The sequence below is a fragment of the Asterias amurensis genome, chromosome 14, assembly GCF_032118995.1.
Source record: "Asterias amurensis chromosome 14, ASM3211899v1".
In the NCBI taxonomy this organism is placed as follows: domain Eukaryota; kingdom Metazoa; phylum Echinodermata; class Asteroidea; order Forcipulatida; family Asteriidae; genus Asterias; species Asterias amurensis.
In genome coordinates, this window is record NC_092661.1 from 20,248,877 (window position 1) to 20,268,175 (window position 19,299).

The 19,299-nt window shown below is 34.4% G+C and overlaps 3 protein-coding genes across 3 annotated transcripts in view; 2 read left to right on the top strand and 1 right to left on the bottom strand.

Moving 5' to 3' along the window:
- Window positions 1-145: 145 nt before the first annotated feature.
- Window positions 146-5,495, top strand: LOC139947081 (protein D2-like). Its single transcript, XM_071944918.1, has 4 exons — window positions 146-280; window positions 1,094-1,231; window positions 2,511-2,715; window positions 3,063-5,495. Exons 2-4 carry the CDS (start codon window positions 1,115-1,117, stop codon window positions 3,320-3,322), a joined length of 582 nt encoding a protein of 193 aa, XP_071801019.1. The 5' UTR covers window positions 146-280; window positions 1,094-1,114; the 3' UTR covers window positions 3,323-5,495.
- A 138-nt stretch (window positions 5,496-5,633) lies between these two features.
- On the bottom strand, window positions 5,634-11,315 carry LOC139947080 (threonylcarbamoyl-AMP synthase-like). The gene is given in 6 exon segments (XM_071944917.1): window positions 5,634-6,816; window positions 7,543-7,679; window positions 8,148-8,382; window positions 9,403-9,598; window positions 11,170-11,294; window positions 11,296-11,315. Coding segments are annotated over 6 exon segments (774 nt in total). The 3' UTR covers window positions 5,634-6,755.
- A 335-nt stretch (window positions 11,316-11,650) lies between these two features.
- The window catches only part of LOC139947079 (proto-oncogene tyrosine-protein kinase ROS-like), a 67,383-nt gene continuing 59,734 nt past the window's right edge, over window positions 11,651-19,299 (top strand). Inside the window, exon 1 of the mRNA XM_071944916.1 lies at window positions 11,651-11,782. Within this exon, the coding sequence (XP_071801017.1) occupies window positions 11,657-11,782 (126 nt within the window). The 5' untranslated portion in view covers window positions 11,651-11,656. The remainder of the gene's footprint in view (window positions 11,783-19,299) is intronic.

Sequence of the window (19,299 nt, forward strand, 5' to 3'; positions counted from 1 at the left end):
AGACTGCATCACGTGTTATAAACGTGTAATACAGGCTTCAGTGCTCTGGGTACCAGTCAATATTAGTCTGGTGCTCTCATACTAGGAATGTAGCTACATGAATAGAAAATGTAATAGGGAAGCCAGACGAAAACTGATATTTTTTGCAGACGACAGAGAAAAGGAGAGGGGGAGAGAGAGTCGTTTTATTATCTGCATTTTTTTGCCTTTTATTTCTGTATCTGCTGGAAAACCCCAAGACTTTCACCGTTGAGGGCCGAACCACAATTAGTGACTAATAGTAAGTATACAATTTTTTATTTAGTACTCAAGTCAAATGCGCATAAATAAGGAGAAACCTTCAATTAAAGAGATAAAACTAAAAAATAATATAATGCCAAGGCCTGCTGCGCGCGCATTCAATTATTCATTCACTTCATTCATTCAGCACACACAGAGTTAAGTTAGAGTAGATTAGACTAAAAAGATTAGAACAACACTCACAATATCATTATCATTCAATGCGTACCGGAGTGCGATCTCCAGCCAAAATACCGTTCCACTTGTAATACAAGTTGTGTTGTATATATTTCGGCCTTGGCATATACCATTACCAGTCAACTGTTTCTACTACTTTCTAAGCAAAATCCATTCTTAATTTAATAAAATATTAAAGGCAGTGGACACTACTGGTAATTACTCAAAATAATTATCACCATTAAACCTTTCTTGATTCTGAGTAATGGGGAGAGGTTGATAGTATAAAACATTGTGAGAAACAGCTCCCTCTGAAGTGACGTAGTTTTCGAGAAAGAAGTAATTTTCCACGAATCTGATTTCGAAATCAAGCATCAGAAAGCACACAACTTCGTGTGACAAGGTTGTTTTTTCTTTCATTATTATCTTGCAACTTCTGCGACCCATTGAGCAAATTTTCACAGTCAACATATGCATAAAATAACAAACCTGTTTGTTATTTTAAATGCATATGTTGAGATACACCAAGTGAGAAGACTGGTCTTTGACATTTACCAATAGTGTCCTCTGTCTTTAATAAACATATAGGCCTAGCAACTGCAAGTTTAAATGCAAAACATTCCTCACACTTTTGCAGAAAAAGACATCATATTTAACAATGGAAGAAGGAGGCGTGGTTCCGGATGTTGTTGATGTTGCAGTCCCAACTGCAGCAGAAGTGAAATGGGATAGTGGAGCAACTGCACAGATGGGCAATGTCTGTACACCAACTCAGGTACCCCACTAAAAACACAACCTTCATTCAATGTCTGTACACCCACTCAGGTACCCACTACAACCTTCATCAGTTCAATCATAGAGTAAGGCTTACTCTATGGTTCAATGTCTGTACACCAACTCAGGTACCCCACGAATAACACAACCTTCATTCAATGTCTGTACACCAACTCAGGTAAATAACACAACCTTCATTCAATGTCTGTAAACCCACTCAAGTACCCACTACAACCTTCATCAGTTTATTTCAATGTCTTTACACCCATTCAGGTACCCACTACAACCTTCATCAGTTTATTTCAGTGTCTGTACACCCATTCAGATACCAACTACAACCTTCATCAGTTTATTTCAGTGTCTGTACACCCACTCAGGTACCCACTACAACCTTCATCAGTTTATTTCAGTGTCTGTACACCCATTCAGATACCCACTACAACCTTCATCAGTTTATTTCAGTGTCTGTACACCCACTCAGGTACCCACTACAACCTTCATCAGTTTATTTCAGTGTCTGTACACCCATTCAGATACCCACTACAACCTTCATCAGTTTATTTCAGTGTCTGTACACCCATTCAGATACCCACTACAACCTTCATCAGTTTATTTCAGTGTCTGTACACCCACTCAGGTACCCACTACAACCTTCATCAGTTTATTTCAGTGTCTGTACACCCATTCAGATACCCACTACAACCTTCATCAGTTTATTTCAGTGTCTGTACACCCATTCAGGTACCCACTACAACCTTCATCAGTTTATTTCAGTGTCTGTACACCCATTCAGATACCCACTACAACCTTCATCAGTTTATTTCAGTGTCTGTACACCCACTCAGGTACCCACTACAACCTTCATCAGTTTATTTCAGTGTCTGTACACCCATTCAGGTACCCACTACAACCTTCATCAGTTTATTTCAGTGTCTGTACACCCACTCAGGTACCCACTACAACCTTCATCAGTTTATTTCAGTGTCTGTACACCCATTCAGGTACCCACTACAACCGTTATCAGTTCAATGTCTGTACCCACTCAGGTACCCACTACAACCGTTATCAGTTTATTTTGCCTTTTTTTATATTTTGTTTTAATTATTTTAATAACAATTTATTTCTTTACACTGTTTTTGTAACACCTCTACAACCTAAGACCTTCATCAAACAGCCCAGTTATACACACCAGACAAGTATGCACTAAGATTCATTGATACGACAACATTACATTATGATTTGTTAAGTCTAGTATTACTTGATTTATATTTAAACTACAGATACAGAATCAACCAACTGTCACCTGGCCAATAGAAGAGGGCGCTCTTTACACTGTTGTAATGACTGATCCAGATGCACCAAGCAGGGCTGATCCAAAGTTCCGTGAGTGGCGACACTGGCTGGTAGTGAATGTATCTAACAATGATATCAGTAGCGGCAGTGTTAGATCTGAGTATATCGGAGCAGGACCACCAAAAGACACAGGTAGGTTTTGTCTCCATGTTGTTCTTTTTGAACAGCTTCAAAGGAACCTTTGAGGAATATTTAACGAAGGATTTTTAACCAAACTTTATCAATGTATTTTGTACATTGGGTCTCTTGGCCCTCAAGTTTTCACCTCACTTCATTTTTATAATAGGTGCGTTCGTTTAGCTTCCCTGGGTCGACCCCGGTGTGTGGAGGTTTTTTTCCCAGGACGAACGTGGGTAATTATCTGCACACACTCATCCTGAAAAGAAAAAAAAACCACCACACACCAGGGTCGACCCGGGGAAGCTAAACAAACGCACCCAATGAAACAGACAGTTGATGTGTGACTCATTTCCATGCAGGCTTACATCGCTATGTCATCCTCATCTACAAGCAGCCAGGTTTCATCAACCCAGAGAAAATCCCCTTCTACCCAAACTGTGACATTAATGGAAGAGCCAAGTGGAAGGTTCGTGAGTTTGCCGAAAGTCATGGACTTGGGAATCCTGTGGCAGGCAACTTCCTTCAAGCTGAGCATGATGAGTATGTCACCAAATTGTATGCAAAGTTTTCTGAATTTGCAGCTAAGAAGAGAGATGAGGCTGGTACCACAGAGGGGTAATGACCCCCTCATCCTCACAGTGAGTTGACTACTTGAAACCATTCCACTGCATGGGGTTTGTAGATTGGAACAACTGTGCATTCATATCACATGATATCATCATTACAAGCTGAATTGTTTACATTCAAAACCGTTTTTCATTTCAAACTAAATAAGTACATGTGTACAGGCCTATTAGTTACTTCTGCAATGCTTACATATATTTTGTCAATTACCCTTTTCCAAAATAGCAATTTTGTTTTGTTTGTGTGAATTTGTATTTCAATCATAAAATTAATTAATTGGGTCAAATCTGATTTATAAAAAAACAGTATCAGAAGTAATGTGAGAAGATTAATGTTGTGTTCATACAGTATGAATTGCAAATGTAGGGATGTTGGATTACAGTCTATGTTGTCAATGCGGCTATCGGCTAGGTCTTAGACCTTGTGGAGCCACTTCAAATGTAGGGATGTTGGATTACAGTCTATGTTGTCAATGTGGCTATCGGCTGGGTCTTAGACCTTGTGGAGCCACTTCAAATGTAGGGATGTTGGATTACAGTCTATGTTGTCAATGCGGCTATCGGCTAGGTCTAAGACCTTGTGGAGCCACTTCAAATGTAGAGATGTTGGATTATATAGTCTATGTTGTCAAAGCGGCTATCGGCTAGGTCTTAGACCTTGTGGGGCCACTTCAAATGTAGGGATGTTGGATTATACAGTCTATGTTGTCAATGCGGCTATCGGCTAGGTCTTAGACCTTGTGGGGCCACTTCAAATGTAGGGATGTTGGATTACAGTCTATGTTGTCAATGCGGCTATCGGCTAGGTCTTAGACCTTGTGGAGCCACTTCAAATGTAGGGATGTTGGATTACAGTCTGTGTTGTCGACGCGGCTATCGGCTAGGTCTTAGACCTTGTGGAGCCACTTCAAATGTAGGGATGTTGGATTACAGTCTATGTTGTCAATGCGGCTATCGGCTAGGTCTTAGACCTTGTGGAGCCACTTCAAATGTAGGGTTATTGGATTACAGTCATTGTTGTCAATGCGGCTATTGGCTGGGTCTTAGACCTTGTGGAGCCACTTCAAATGTAGGGTTGTTGGATTACAGTCTATGTTGTCAACGCGGCTATCGGCTAGGTCTTAGACCTTGTGGAGCCACTTCAAATGTAGGGATGTTGGATTACAGTCTATGTTGTCAATGCGGCTATCGGCTAGGTCTTAGACCTTGTGGAGCCACTTCAAATGTAGGGATGTTGGATTACAGTCTATGTTGTCAATGCGGCTATTGGCTAGGTCCTAGACCTTGTGGAGCCACTTCAAATGTAGGGATGTTGGATTACAGTCTATGTTGTCAATGCGGCTATCGGCTAGGTCTTAGACCTTGTGGAGCCACTTCAAATGTAGGGATGTTGGATTACAGTCTATGTTGTCAATGTGGCTATCGGCTGGGTCTTAGACCTTGTGGAGCCACTTCAAATGTAGGGATGTTGGATTACAGTCTATGTTGTCAATGCGGCTATTGGCTGGGTCTTAGACCTTGTGGAGCCACTTCAAATGTAGGGATGTTGGATTACAGTCTATGTTGTCAATGCTGCTATCGGCTAGGTCTTAGACCTTGTGGAGCCACTTCAAATGTAGGGATGTTGGATTACAGTCTATGTTGTCAATGCAGCTAACGGCTAGGTCTTAGACCTTGTGGAGCCACTTCAAATATAGGGATGTTGGATTACAGTCTATGTTGTCAATGCGGCTATTGGCTGGGTCTTAGACCTTGTGGAGCCACTTCAAATGTAGGGATGTTGGATTACAGTCTATGTTGTCAATGCGGCTATCGGCTAGGTCTTACACCTTGTGGAGCCACTTCAAATGTAGGGATGTTGGATTACAGTCTATGTTGTCAATGCGGCTATCGGCTAGGTCTTACACCTTGTGGAGCCACTTCAAATGTAGGGATGTTGGATTACAGTCTATGTTGTCAATGCGGCTATCGGCTAGGTCTTAGACTCAGTGCTTTTCAAGTCCTGTGCAGAGATTCTTTACCCCAATTGCTAGCCCCTTTTCGCATGAAACATTACAGTGAATCCTTGGCAATCTACAATGTACTCTAAGGCATGTCCCTACTTCAGTCTTGTAAGCATGTGTAATTATTTTGATTCAGGTCTTGGGCTAATCATAGCGTTTTGTAAAGTAGCCCAAATGACCATAAAACTGTGTATATTACTTGGCCCAAAAGGCCCAGATTTTACACATATTGTCATAAATGTAACATCCTGATCTATTAGAGGTAAGGGTTGGTGAAATGAATTTAAATTCCATCACTCAAAAGTAAGTTACACATTTTAAACATTTATTATTTACATCTGAAAAGGAAGAAATAGGAGCATATAAAACGCATAGGATTCAAAGCTTTTAGTTGCCAAATGGGCAAGTTGAGAAGTGGTATTCACTAGCCTCTGGCAGTTTTTACTAGATGTTTTATGCTGGGCTAGTGTTAAAGATTGTCCTTGTAATTCAAACGAACCATTTTATCACATGGGTTTTGTACACACAAATTAACAGTGGAAACCACATTGGAAACTGACTAGGTAAATTTTAAATGAATATGGGTTGAAAAAGAAAAATTGATGGGATGTTGATGCGGAGGTCAGTGATTCCAGTAAATTTCTCTTTGTTCAATCCCCAATAAAAAAAAACAGTCATTAACAGCAATATGGTCCCATAATGTTTGTGTACAAAGTAAACTTTTAGTGGAAAAGATCTTTTGTGTGAAAGCACAAGATCTAATATACTATTCAAAGTGAAAATTTTAAAATTTCTAACATTGAATGCCTTTGAAATCACTAGGTGACAGCAGACCGACTTCTGTGTTAATTTTTATTGTTTATGTAATTCTAAACATGCGCATATTTCTAAATCAAGGTTTCAAACAATGAATGCCTTTGAAAACACTAGGTGACAGCAGACTACCTTGTTAATTTATATTGTATTTGTAGTTCTAAATATGCGCATATTTCTAAATCAAGGTTTCTAACAATGAATGCCTTTGAAAACACTAGGTGACAGCAGACTACCTTGTTAATTTTTATTGTGTATGTAGTTCTAAACATGAGCATATTTCTGAGAGCAATATATTTACCTGGCTATAATTTCTCATCACAGCTTTCCCTAGAATTCTGCACTTACTGCCTCCTGTACAATCCAAGATTCTATGTGCTGTATTGTAAGCTAAGAATTCCCCAGTAAGCAAGGCCATGAAATTGCAAACATAGTCTGCTGCCATCTAGAGTTGCAAGAACTTCCCAAGTGTAAGAGTTAATGGTGTAAGTACCCAAACCCAGTTTAAAACGATAATACAAAAATATATAAAATATTTTGATTATGTTGTAAAAAATAACATGATCCATAAATAGCAGAAGTATTCTTAGAATGTCATCAGAATTGGACTGTGCTAACTGGTTTCCAGCAAGCCATGCTTAGCACTCAGGATCTCAACCGTCCGTTTATGAGCACTGAGGGAAAAAGCAAATTAAAACAGTATGATCAATATTTAAAAGGATACTGCCCCAATCATCTAGGTCTAATTTTAATAAAGTATGTAACACAAAAACTTGCTAAGCACAGACAAAATTTGCTAAGCAGAAGGACCAGGTTACCAGCCAAAATTACATTAAGTTGGCATTGTTGTGGCGCCCCACTCAATGTTGCTTGCCATAGAAATCTGCTGAGCAGTATTTTCTGTATAACAGCTTTATGAAATTGGGGCCTAGTCTTACGTGCAAGATGTTGTTTCTCATTAACCAAGCACCACACTTACACCCGTTCATCCGGAGATAGCAGGTTCAAATCCCACTCTAGTAAATTTTTCTTTTTAATATTGTAGTCTTCCAATGTATAAACATATATTTTTCTAATGCTGTTGAAATAATGCTGTTGAAATGTTCTTCAACTTTATAACAAATAATTGTATTGCAAATTGTAGACTAGAAAGAACTTATTTCATTTCAGGAATTGCAAATCAAACTACTGACTTGACAACTACAGCTAAGCACTCATATGTTCAAACCTGACTCCCCAAGATTCATTTTGATCACAACTTGAACTTTCCCAAAGATCATCTTAAAGTTATGTGGCATGTTGGATCAGATTTATCAGCCCTGCCTATATATTGTGCTGATTTAATAAGCACACTGCTAGGGTCAGGCACTGAGGGCTATTACATGTACTTGATGACTTACCTGCCTGGTCTAATGATTGTAAAGTGTCCAGGTATAGAGAGATTAACTACAGTTGATCCCAATCTAGATTCCATTGAATCTCCCAAACGCCCTCCGTCAAAAACTGCATCAATCTGTGGCCACAGCTCTTCAAACTCCTACATGATTAGACAAAAAGTATTAACAAAAATGTTTTTTGGGATCCTCTCAGTTTTGTGATGCACTCATTTTCAAGTCCTAACCTTACATTAAAATGGTATAAAATGCCACTTTTGTTTCAAGTCCAATTTCTGTTGATGATGTCACTGTACAAATCTATGATCTATAATTTTAAGAGAATGTTTGATTTATTTCTGAACACCAAAACAGCATTAAATTTGTTACCTTTCGACTGACACAAAAATGTCCTCTTTGAAATAAACATACCCACTTGTTTTTGATGTTCGATGACATCACGTTTCAAATTTTTGAATGAAAGAGTATCATATACATCAAAATTTTACACCATTTTTATTGTGAGGTTAGAGACTTAATGTTTTTGTTTCCAAAAAGAAATCCAAAGTGCCACATGTTATAGCCATTATTTAATATGCAAGGTTTTGGTGTGACACACTGATAGTACATACCTGTATTGATAATGTGCTACCAGCAGCACTAACATTAGCACTGGTTAACGCTAGCGGCGAACCAGCTGCACGAGCAACATCTCGAATAAAAGGACAGTCCGGAATACGAATCCCAACTAACTCAGTGGAGGAATTCAACTCTGGATTGAGCTCAGGTCTTCTCTTGAAGACTAGTGTAACTGGTCCAGGTAGAAGGTCAGAGAGCAATTCAGTGGAGACCGTCACTTCACCCCATCTGGGGAAAAAATACAAACACAAATACAAACTTATTTCATCATGAAATAATCAACTGATGATCTAAAAATGTGTTGGATTTGAAACTTTGTTTTTTAGCTAAACTGCTATCAGTGTGTTTCTTTATACAATCAACCCATAATTCAGTATGCTACAACAGTGACATTTTGAGGCACACAAGTAGAGAGTAGAGCTACCCCTCAAGGTACTTCATTGAGTCTGAGAGTGGTTAACTGAAGAAGCCATGAGCCATGCTCAATTGCCATGAAATTTGGGTCACAGTCAGAAGAGATAAGGTTCTCAACTATATGGTCAATTTCTGCAGTGACAATCTGTGTGGCAGTGATTTGTTACGTATTGATAGGAAAGTGTGGCATGTGTTACTTCGGAGGTCGTTACTTCATCTACAAGGGCTCAAAGGTTTATTGTAAAATTACATGATGTCACAGCAAACCTAAGCCTGTAGATACTCAATAAGTTTTCATTGTATTTTTGCTCAACTCTTTATGCAAATGTAGTTTTTCTCCGGTTGGGAAAATAATAATAAAACAACATGAGGGTTGAGGGGTCAAGTGCATCAAACTCAAGTTCTGATGGTCTAGTCACTGTGTGACGGCTTCGCTGGTATTTTGCTGGATTTACCCATTTGTGAGGACAGCTGATAATAAAAGTAATTTGAGGTTGTATGTGCCTGATAAACGGGGATAATAATGTTATGAAGTGCCTTGATTTTGTTACTAGGATGTGAGAACCAAATGTTATTTTTACAGCTAGTCTCAGCCTGAGTAGATATTATATTTAGAGATTTTATATGGAAATATTATTTTTATTATATTTAGAAATAACTCTCAAAAGACCAAACCAAATGTACTTTTTCATTTGCCATTAAATCACCAGAAGTATGATATAATTTAAACTTTATAGATGTTTAGTGGTGCCATTTTTGTTATTTTTAATTAAACAATTGTAAAATCCAGCATTTTAAAAACTATTTTAACACCAAAGCATATATGTTCAATACCTCTGAAGATCTTCAACATCACCCACACAAATAGCCACAGGATTTTGTCCATTTCTTCTCTTTATGGTATAAAGTTGTTGAACAGATGCTGTAGACTGAGCCAGTGCAGCTACCCCATAAATGGTGTCTGTCGGAACGGCTATAACGTTACCGGCTTTAAGACTGGTTACCGCTGTGGATACAGCATTCTGGTTGTCTGTAAAATAAAGACACTCAGTCAAAACAAAGTTGTAACCCATTGGAACACTCTGCTAGGGGGTATTATAAACAGGAAGTTGTACAATATTGGAACAGATTTAATCTCTCTCACTATTTATATTCCTGTACTCCTACAAGTTGGCCTAAATCACCTCAACTTATATAAGTGTCCCTACGACATACTCCTAGAACTATTTCGGTTTCGGAAATAGTTCTAGGAGTACCTACGGCATTGTTGTGTACAGTGACTTTTAAATTTTGAACAAAATAAATAACATATGTTACAGGAACACGTTGCCTTGGATCAGACGAGTTGGTCTATAAAAAGTGTTTGTAACCGTTTTTTATAAAATGCATATATGGTTGGAAAGATGTCTTAAAAGTAGAATACAATAATCCACACAAATTTGCCTCAAAATTGCTTGGTTTTCCTTTTACTGTGCGAACTAACACGGTCGGCCATTTATGGGAGTCAAAAATTTGACTCCCATAAATGGCCGACCGTGTTCGTCGACGAGGTAAAAGGAAAACCGTGCAATTTAAAGGCATGTTTGTGTGGATCATTGTATTCTACTTTTACAACATCTTTCTACCCATATGCATTTTATAACAAACGGTTACAAACGCTTTTGAAAGACCAACTCGACAGATCCAAGGCAACGTGTTCCTTTAAATCTTAACTATTTTTGATTTAAAAAAAATCGTACATGTATGTGACAATTAATGATGAAGCCTGTATGTAGTGGATTTGCAGACAAATTTTGCTGTGCAAAAACAGAGTTTTTGGTGCATATATATAGTGCATGGCTCACTTTTTTGCAAATTTTTTACTTGTTATAAATTTTTACAGATAGCTTTTTCAAGAAAGTTTCCACCACTTTTTCATTCGATATGAAATAATAAAGTATCTAATTTACCTCAATGAGATTTCCCATTCCCATTCAGCATTCCCTTTTTGTAAAAATAAGAACACACTGGACACTGTTCTGAAGTGTTATTTTTTAAAGCAAGCTCTACCACCAGCAGTACCAATGACAATGTATGTAACATAGCGCGATCGTCGGGACTGGGGTTGTTATCGCAACCATGTACAAAGTTGCGATAACGTAACCCTCCTGCCAACGGCGTAGCCGAAGGGTTACGAAGCATACTCGAGTGAAAAAGGCGAAATGGTTAAAAAACATACAATTTCTACCTCCTAGTCAGCAGATTTGCTCCATTTTTACCACTTTTGAAAATCATGACACAAATTCTAGGAACACGGATGGATGGTTACGTTATCGCAACTACAATCAATGAACAGACATGAGACAGATAATAATAAATCATATGTATATTCATTAATGAGATATCTCTCTGAGTCTCTCTCTAAAAACGAGTGAAAAAGTGGTGGCGCCATACGGAAAGTTATCCTATAAAATCATGCACTACTGTAACCTACTCCTAGAAACTATAGTATAAGACTCTAGTTTCTAGAATAGAAGTACATTTGTAACTAACTGTATGTAAGTGTAACTCACTGTACTGATTACTTTTAGTTTTTCAAATTTTAATTTCAAGATTTGTTACCTTTAATTTCGACGATTCGAGCCATTCTAGCGACAGTCGAACTCCTCCGATGGGTAGATGAGATACGCAATCTGTAAAATGTCTTATAAATGTGTTTACTGTGTTTAATAAACATGTCAGAAAACATTACTATGGTTTTGAGTCATTTTCACATTTCCTCATGTTGCATCACGGAGGCTGCCATTTTGTTTGTTAGTTTACCGCTTATGCTACATAGCGCCCTCTGGCACTCAATTTTCCTGGAAGTTTTTATGTAAAGTTTATGTAAATATTGGCGTGGTCTTTTAGCCGTGGTGTTTCACTGACTTTTGTCCAATGAATGCAGTGACCTCATTATGACTTTCTTCGGTTGCCAAATAAGGTCATGTATATTCCATATATGGAGTGAAGGAATGCACCACCAGCTGCATGGTCCAAATTCAGTGTGTGGTTTTTGTGGTTTATGAGGCAATCGTGTAGTTAATGACAGTCACTGGATGGAACCACCATGTCTGTAAACAGTCTCCAAAACTGGCGAATTTTTTACGTGATTTGGATACTTTTACTCATCTTTTCACGTTGTCTGTCTGCAGGTCTTGTTCAGCAATGTGAGGAAACATGCCAGTCTGTTTTGGTGAGTTTTTTTCACGTCTTTTAACACACTTTTTGAGTTTGTGTTTGGTCTAAATTTACTGCACACAGTGTATGGGATGGGGGTATGACAGGGCCACACACACACAGGTGTGTGGTAACTCCCACTGCACTGGGTGTGGGTAATGTAATGTACAACGTTGAATGGCCGTGCATCTTGACCTGGACACACTGGTAAAACCATGTGTCAGACCATGGTAAGACAGAGTAGTTTTAATAAAATGATGGATTTAGAAATCAGAAAAATTGTGAAATATCCTGGTGGGATAACTTTCCGTATGGCGCCACCACTTTTTCACTCATTTTCACTCATTTTTACTAAAAGGGATATCTCAATGAGGTAAATTAGATACTATATTACTGCATATCGAATGAAAAAGTGGTGGCGCCATACGGAAACTTTTCCTCCTGGTGTCGTGGGTTTCTGATAGGTTAACGGGGAATTGTTCACAATCAAAAACCATATAGGCCTATCCTCCTCTTACCAGTTTTCACACTATTTAGTATTATGCTTTTTTCTTTGAATTGGAAAAAAATAATGATGCCATATACCAACCGATGCCCTAATTATCTTCATTTGTTAATATGAAGTATGCAAACATATATTAAAACTTGATGGACATTGAAATGTTCACACTACACACCGATCTTCAATGACTTCAACTGGCCCCATTTGTTTTGAGTTTTTCCTGTTTTCATGGCAAACAAGAAAGTATGGTTTCCCGGTGAAGCCATACATGGAAGAAACATCTGCAGTGACTACAAGTGTTCTTTGAGACTCTGTGTATGACTCTATAGCCACCAGTTGCCTTCGTTTTATTCAAAATATTTTTTAATGAAATTTTAAAAATTACCATGGTAATATGCAAAAAATAACAAAAGTAAATAATTTAATAAAAAGTGTGAATAATCATTGGCTTTCAAATCCGATTTTGTATTTAGTTTTTTTCCCTTTTTTTCTTAAAATTTATAATAAAGCGTATAAATAAACAGTGATAATTAAATCAACAAGCTGATGTTTAAAATTTAATATTAATCATTATTGATATGAGGGTTAAAAAATAAAAATCTCCAACAATATTAGAAAATGATATAAGGCACATGGCTTCTTTAAGCCTCTGTACTTTTTTTTTCAGAATGCTCAGCAAAATATTCAGTCACAATGTGATTTGATCATCATGAACTGTGAATTGAAATAGTGTTTGATGAAACTTTTTGGGTGGGCAAATATTTTTATATGGCCTCAACAGTATGACATATTTTTGTACCTTGTAGAAATGACTAAAATACCAAACTTTTTGCATTTACAAGTGCAAATAACCAGTGGAGCCTTACGTGTTTCTAAGTTTTGGTCAAGGGAGAGGAGACTCTTTGCTTGGCAAATAAAACCACAATTTTTTTATCTAGGGACTGTTTACATCGCGCACAGAGAGGTAAAAGATTTGCAACGATTTTAGGGACACCTCGAAAACAGGACCTCCTACGATATATAAAATAATAAAATAAAGGACCAGATTGATTTAAAAATCATCTCATTCTCACCAACCTTTTTAGTACGTGTGTTTATAGTTGCGATATCCAAGGGTTGCATCACTTTGCAAATGCTTTATTTTGTTGTCGGACTAAACCATTCTGTGAAAGGGGTGTTACAGATAAGAATAAAAGACTTCTAGCTAGAAGTCTTTTATTATTTTAGTGAGAAATTATCTCTTTCTCAAAAACTATGTTTCTTCAGAGGGAGATGTTACGCACAATGTTTTATGCTATCAACAGCTCTCCAATGCTTGTTACCAAGTCACTTTTTAAGTTAATATTTGTTTTGAGTAATTACCAAACATGTACTTTCCCTCTAATGGCCATAAATTCTTCACAGCTAGGGTTCCCTTCAAATTACATGTATGTAATATGGTTTGAATAATTTTTATTTCAGAATCAAAATCATTATCTCCTTTCATAAATATTCTGGATTCCAGGCGTGAATGAGGTCAGTGGAGGTCGCACAGGGTCATGTTCTTGAATCCACCTACACAATGCTCAAGGGATTATGTTGCACTTTGGTCAGTAGGGGGTATACTACCATCCATATCAAAATTCTTTGAGATTATCTTAAATTCCAAGTTATGCTTGAAATTATAAACCAGTGATTACGTCTAAGTTACGTCCAGCAATTTTTAGACTTTGTTTTGTGCACACTGAATGATAATTATTGAATAGCAAGGAAAATTAACTGTGAGTAGTAACTGATTTTTTATGTAGTATTTTTGGTTCGACTTTTACAAGAAATTGTTCCGTCCTACCATGGTAAAGGGAGGATTTTTGGGAAGATAAAATTGTATGCATTCCATCTTGTATGGTACAAAGCCTATTATACACCATACTGTAGGTTTTGTGAACATTCAGCCTTTGGCTTTCATGCCGGACCAAAAGAGATATTGAGGGGAAATGTTCTCCTTATTAGGATGACATTTAATAATAATAATAATAATAATAATAATAATAATAATAATAATAATAATAATAATAATAATAATAATAATGATAATGATAATGATAATGATAATGATAATGATAATGATAATGATAATGATAATGATAATGATAATGATAATGATAATGATAATGATAATGATAATGATAATGATAATGATAATGATAATGATAATGATAATGATAATGATAATGATAATGATAATGATAATGATAATGATAATGATAATGATAATGATAATGATAATGATAATGATAATGATAATGATAATGATAATGATAATGATAATGATAATGATAATGATAATGATAATGATAATGATAATGATAATGATAATGATAATGATAATGATAATGATAATGATAATGATAATGATAATGATAATGATAATGATAATGATAATGATAATGATAATGATAATGATAATGATAATGATAATGATAATGATAATGATAATGATAATGATAATGATAATGATAATGATAATGATAATGATAATGATAATGATAATGATAATGATAATGATAATGATAATGATAATGATAATGATAATGATAATGATAATGATAATGATAATGATAATGATAATGATAATGATAATGATAATGATAATGATAATGATAATGATAATGATAATGATAATGATAATGATAATGATAATGATAATGATAATGATAATGATAATGATAATGATAATGATAATGATAATGATAATGATAATGATAATGATAATGATAATGATAATGATAATGATAATGATAATGATAATGATAATGATAATGATAATGATAATGATAATGATAATGATAATGATAATGATAATGATAATGATAATGATAATGATAATGATAATGATAATGATAATGATAATGATAATGATAATGATAATGATAATGATAATGATAATGATAATGATAATGATAATGATAATGATAATGATAATGATAATGATAATGATAATGATAATGATAATGATAATGATAATGATAATGATAATGATAATGATAATGATAATGATAATGATAATGATAATGATAATGATAATGATAATGATAATGATAATGATAATGATAATGATAATGATAATGATAATGATAATGATAATGATAATGATAATGATAATGATAATGATAATGATAATGATAATGATAATGATAATGATAATGATAATGATAATGATAATGATAATGATAATGATAATGATAATGATAATGATAATGATAATGATAATGATAATGATAATGATAATGATAATGATAATGATAATGATAATGATAATGATAATGATAATGATAATGATAATGATAATGATAATGATAATGATAATGATAATGATAATGATAATGATAATGATAATGATAATGATAATGATAATGATAATGATAATGATAATGATAATGATAATGATAATGATAATGATAATGATAATGATAATGATAATGATAATGATAATGATAATGATAATGATAATGATAATGATAATGATAATGATAATGATAATGATAATGATAATGATAATGATAATGATAATGATAATGATAATGATAATGATAATGATAATGATAATGATAATGATAATGATAATGATAATGATAATGATAATGATAATGATAATGATAATGATAATGATAATGATAATGATAATGATAATGATAATGATAATGATAATGATAATGATAATGATAATGATAATGATAATGATAATGATAATGATAATGATAATGATAATGATAATGATAATGATAATGATAATGATAATGATAATGATAATGATAATGATAATGATAATGATAATGATAATGATAATGATAATGATAATGATAATGATAATGATAATGATAATGATAATGATAATGATAATGATAATGATAATGATAATGATAATGATAATGATAATGATAATGATAATGATAATGATAATGATAATGATAATGATAATGATAATGATAATGATAATGATAATGATAATGATAATGATAATGATAATGATAATGATAATGATAATGATAATGATAATGATAATGATAATGATAATGATAATGATAATGATAATGATAATGATAATGATAATGATAATGATAATGATAATGATAATGATAATGATAATGATAATGATAATGATAATGATAATGATAATGATAATGATAATGATAATGATAATGATAATGATAATGATAATGATAATGATAATGATAATGATAATGATAATGATAATGATAATGATAATGATAATGATAATGATAATGATAATGATAATGATAATGATAATGATAATGATAATGATAATGATAATGATAATGATAATGATAATGATAATGATAATGATAATGATAATGATAATGATAATGATAATGATAATGATAATGATAATGATAATGATAATGATAATGATAATGATAATGATAATGATAATGATAATGATAATGATAATGATAATGATAATGATAATGATAATGATAATGATAATGATAATGATAATGATAATGATAATGATAATGATAATGATAATGATAATGATAATGATAATGATAATGATAATGATAATGATAATGATAATGATAATGATAATGATAATGATAATGATAATGATAATGATAATGATAATGATAATGATAATGATAATGATAATGATAATGATAATGATAATGATAATGATAATGATAATGATAATGATAATGATAATGATAATGATAATGATAATGATAATGATAATGATAATGATAATGATAATGATAATGATAATGATAATGATAATGATAATGATAATGATAATGATAATGATAATGATAATGATAATGATAATGATAATGATAATGATAATGATAATGATAATGATAATGATAATGATAATGATAATGATAATGATAATGATAATGATAATGATAATGATAATGATAATGATAATGATAATGATAATGATAATGATAAACGGCTTTTATATAGGTCCTTAACCCCCAAAGGGTCCCGAGGCGCTTCACAGAGGTTAAAAATATTAAGCAGATACAGACCAATTTAAGGAAAATGACGGTAAAACACTCGTGATATTTTGATTGATTGCAAATACTTAATGTGAATTAAAACTTCAAATTAAATATTTAAAATGTTTTTACAAATTAGTCAATTTTATATTCATGTTAATAATAAATTAAAATAAATTAATTCAAATGAATAGAAAAAACACTTTTGTATAATCTTTAAATACATTAGGTAATATGCTTTGCAAGCAGCTGTAAAAGAGAGAACAAAAGTCTATATCGGAAGTGTATATTGCACCAAGAGCACTTATGACCTGAAATTGTCTCCTGGGGCCCTAAAGCGGGCCCTGAGCCACACAGCGTAAATGATATAACTCGTGTGTTGTCTACCCACCCCACATTTCAAGACAAATTGACGCCCATGGTTTCCCTGCAGTGTAATAAGAGGTTTGTTTCATGTCCAGTTTATCTGACCTGCTGCAGAAAACAAGGCAATCAAAAGGTACAAATTTGAACAATACACGGCTAAATAGCCATTTTAAGGCAAAAATAGCTTCCCGCCATTTCGTACTAAAAACTGCTGACAAATATGTTATTGTTGCTTCCAAAAGACCATAGTAAGATCTCTCTTTCACCCAAGTTTCATTGCTCTAATCTAAGACCTGCACTAATAACTCTACAGCGACTCAAATATTGCCAAAACTATGGCGCAAATTTGGAGGTACATACGCACATGTACCCCAAAGTGAAGAGTTGTCAATGCCTCTTAAGATTCCCCTCCCCCCCCCAATTTTGATTTTCTTTTTAAGGTCAGGACAACCTTAAAGGGATGCTGCAGTGAATTAAAATAAAACAGTTAATTTTGCTGTCATTTATTTCTGATATAGGTACTGAACATCAATAAAATGTGTTTTGTTTTTTCTCCGACATATCTCACTTGCGTAATTAGCGAATAAGTCCTGCCCCCCTTTTGTGGATTGTTACCGCCCCCCTACCATCGACGTCACGTCGGGAATTCAAACATATCGCCGGCAAAAAGAGTCTGGTCCCTAACTACACGCGCCTAGGTACCAGGCCACACAGTGCACACATCTCTAGAGGCACACAGCCAGGGGGCCCGACGGTTCGGGTTACCGACATGACGTCACGTTTATGCAAATGAAGGCTCCCTTTTAGGGGCGGGGTGGGTTCCCCTACTTACGCATTTAATAAAAAATAATAATTAATATTTCAGGTTTAAAAAGTCATGTTTAATCGTTTAAACTATTTAAAACAACACTGCAGCCACCCTTTAAGACTCTGGGAATTTCAGCGTTCTACTGCATTCCACCGTTCAACAGCAAGCATTTGAACTTTTGTTTCCCAAAATCATCAAAATCGCCCATTTACACACATGTACCACTTAAAAACACATTGTAGGTCTTTTTTGTTATTCTTGTTAAAAACATGAAATTCAAGGCACAATTTTCAGCTTTCATTGTGAGAACACTCAGTCCTTTTAAACTTTGGTTGTAACATGTCTTCTTTCCTTCTTGGTTGTAACAACCAAAATCAGCTGGGACTTTAGTTCATAATCAGAAAGCTTTCAGACTTAAATTCATAAATGACTTTTGTATCCTTACATATCCTGTATGAATTGTAGCTTACCTTTTAGGAATTCTGAGTTTTTCTACCCCCCCCCCCCCTCTCAATTAGTCATCCCTATCAAATGTACCTGATATAGCCACCTCACAATGCACAAGGCTTTAAATTCACTGCTTGTCTACAACAATTGTTGGTGTTTAGAAACATAGACACACTCACTTGTTTAATTCTTATTTCCAGTAATGGTTTAAAATTACACAGCTTTTGAAACCAAACCCTTATCTCCTGCCTACCATTCTGTGTTCTCCAGAAATGTTAGACACTTTTTCCTTATTTACTTCCACTGAAACGGAAGAAATTTGTGCTACATGTCGCCATTATGTGAATAGATTTTGCAATAGTTGTTGAAGGTAGGGTCATAAATTGGAAAACTCTCAAAAAAATCAGTTCTGA

What these genes read in the sequence shown, in the direction of transcription:
- LOC139947081 (XM_071944918.1), top strand. Translation starts at nt 1,115, where the DNA reads ATGGAAGAAGGAGGCGTGGTTCCGGATGTTGTTGATGTTGCAGTCCCA. An exon ending in ATGTCTGTACACCAACTCAG is followed by an intron (nt 1,232 to 2,510) that starts GTACCCCACTAA and finishes TTTAAACTACAG; the next exon opens with ATACAGAATCAACCAACTGT. An exon ending in AGGACCACCAAAAGACACAG is followed by an intron (nt 2,716 to 3,062) that starts GTAGGTTTTGTC and finishes ATTTCCATGCAG; the next exon opens with GCTTACATCGCTATGTCATC.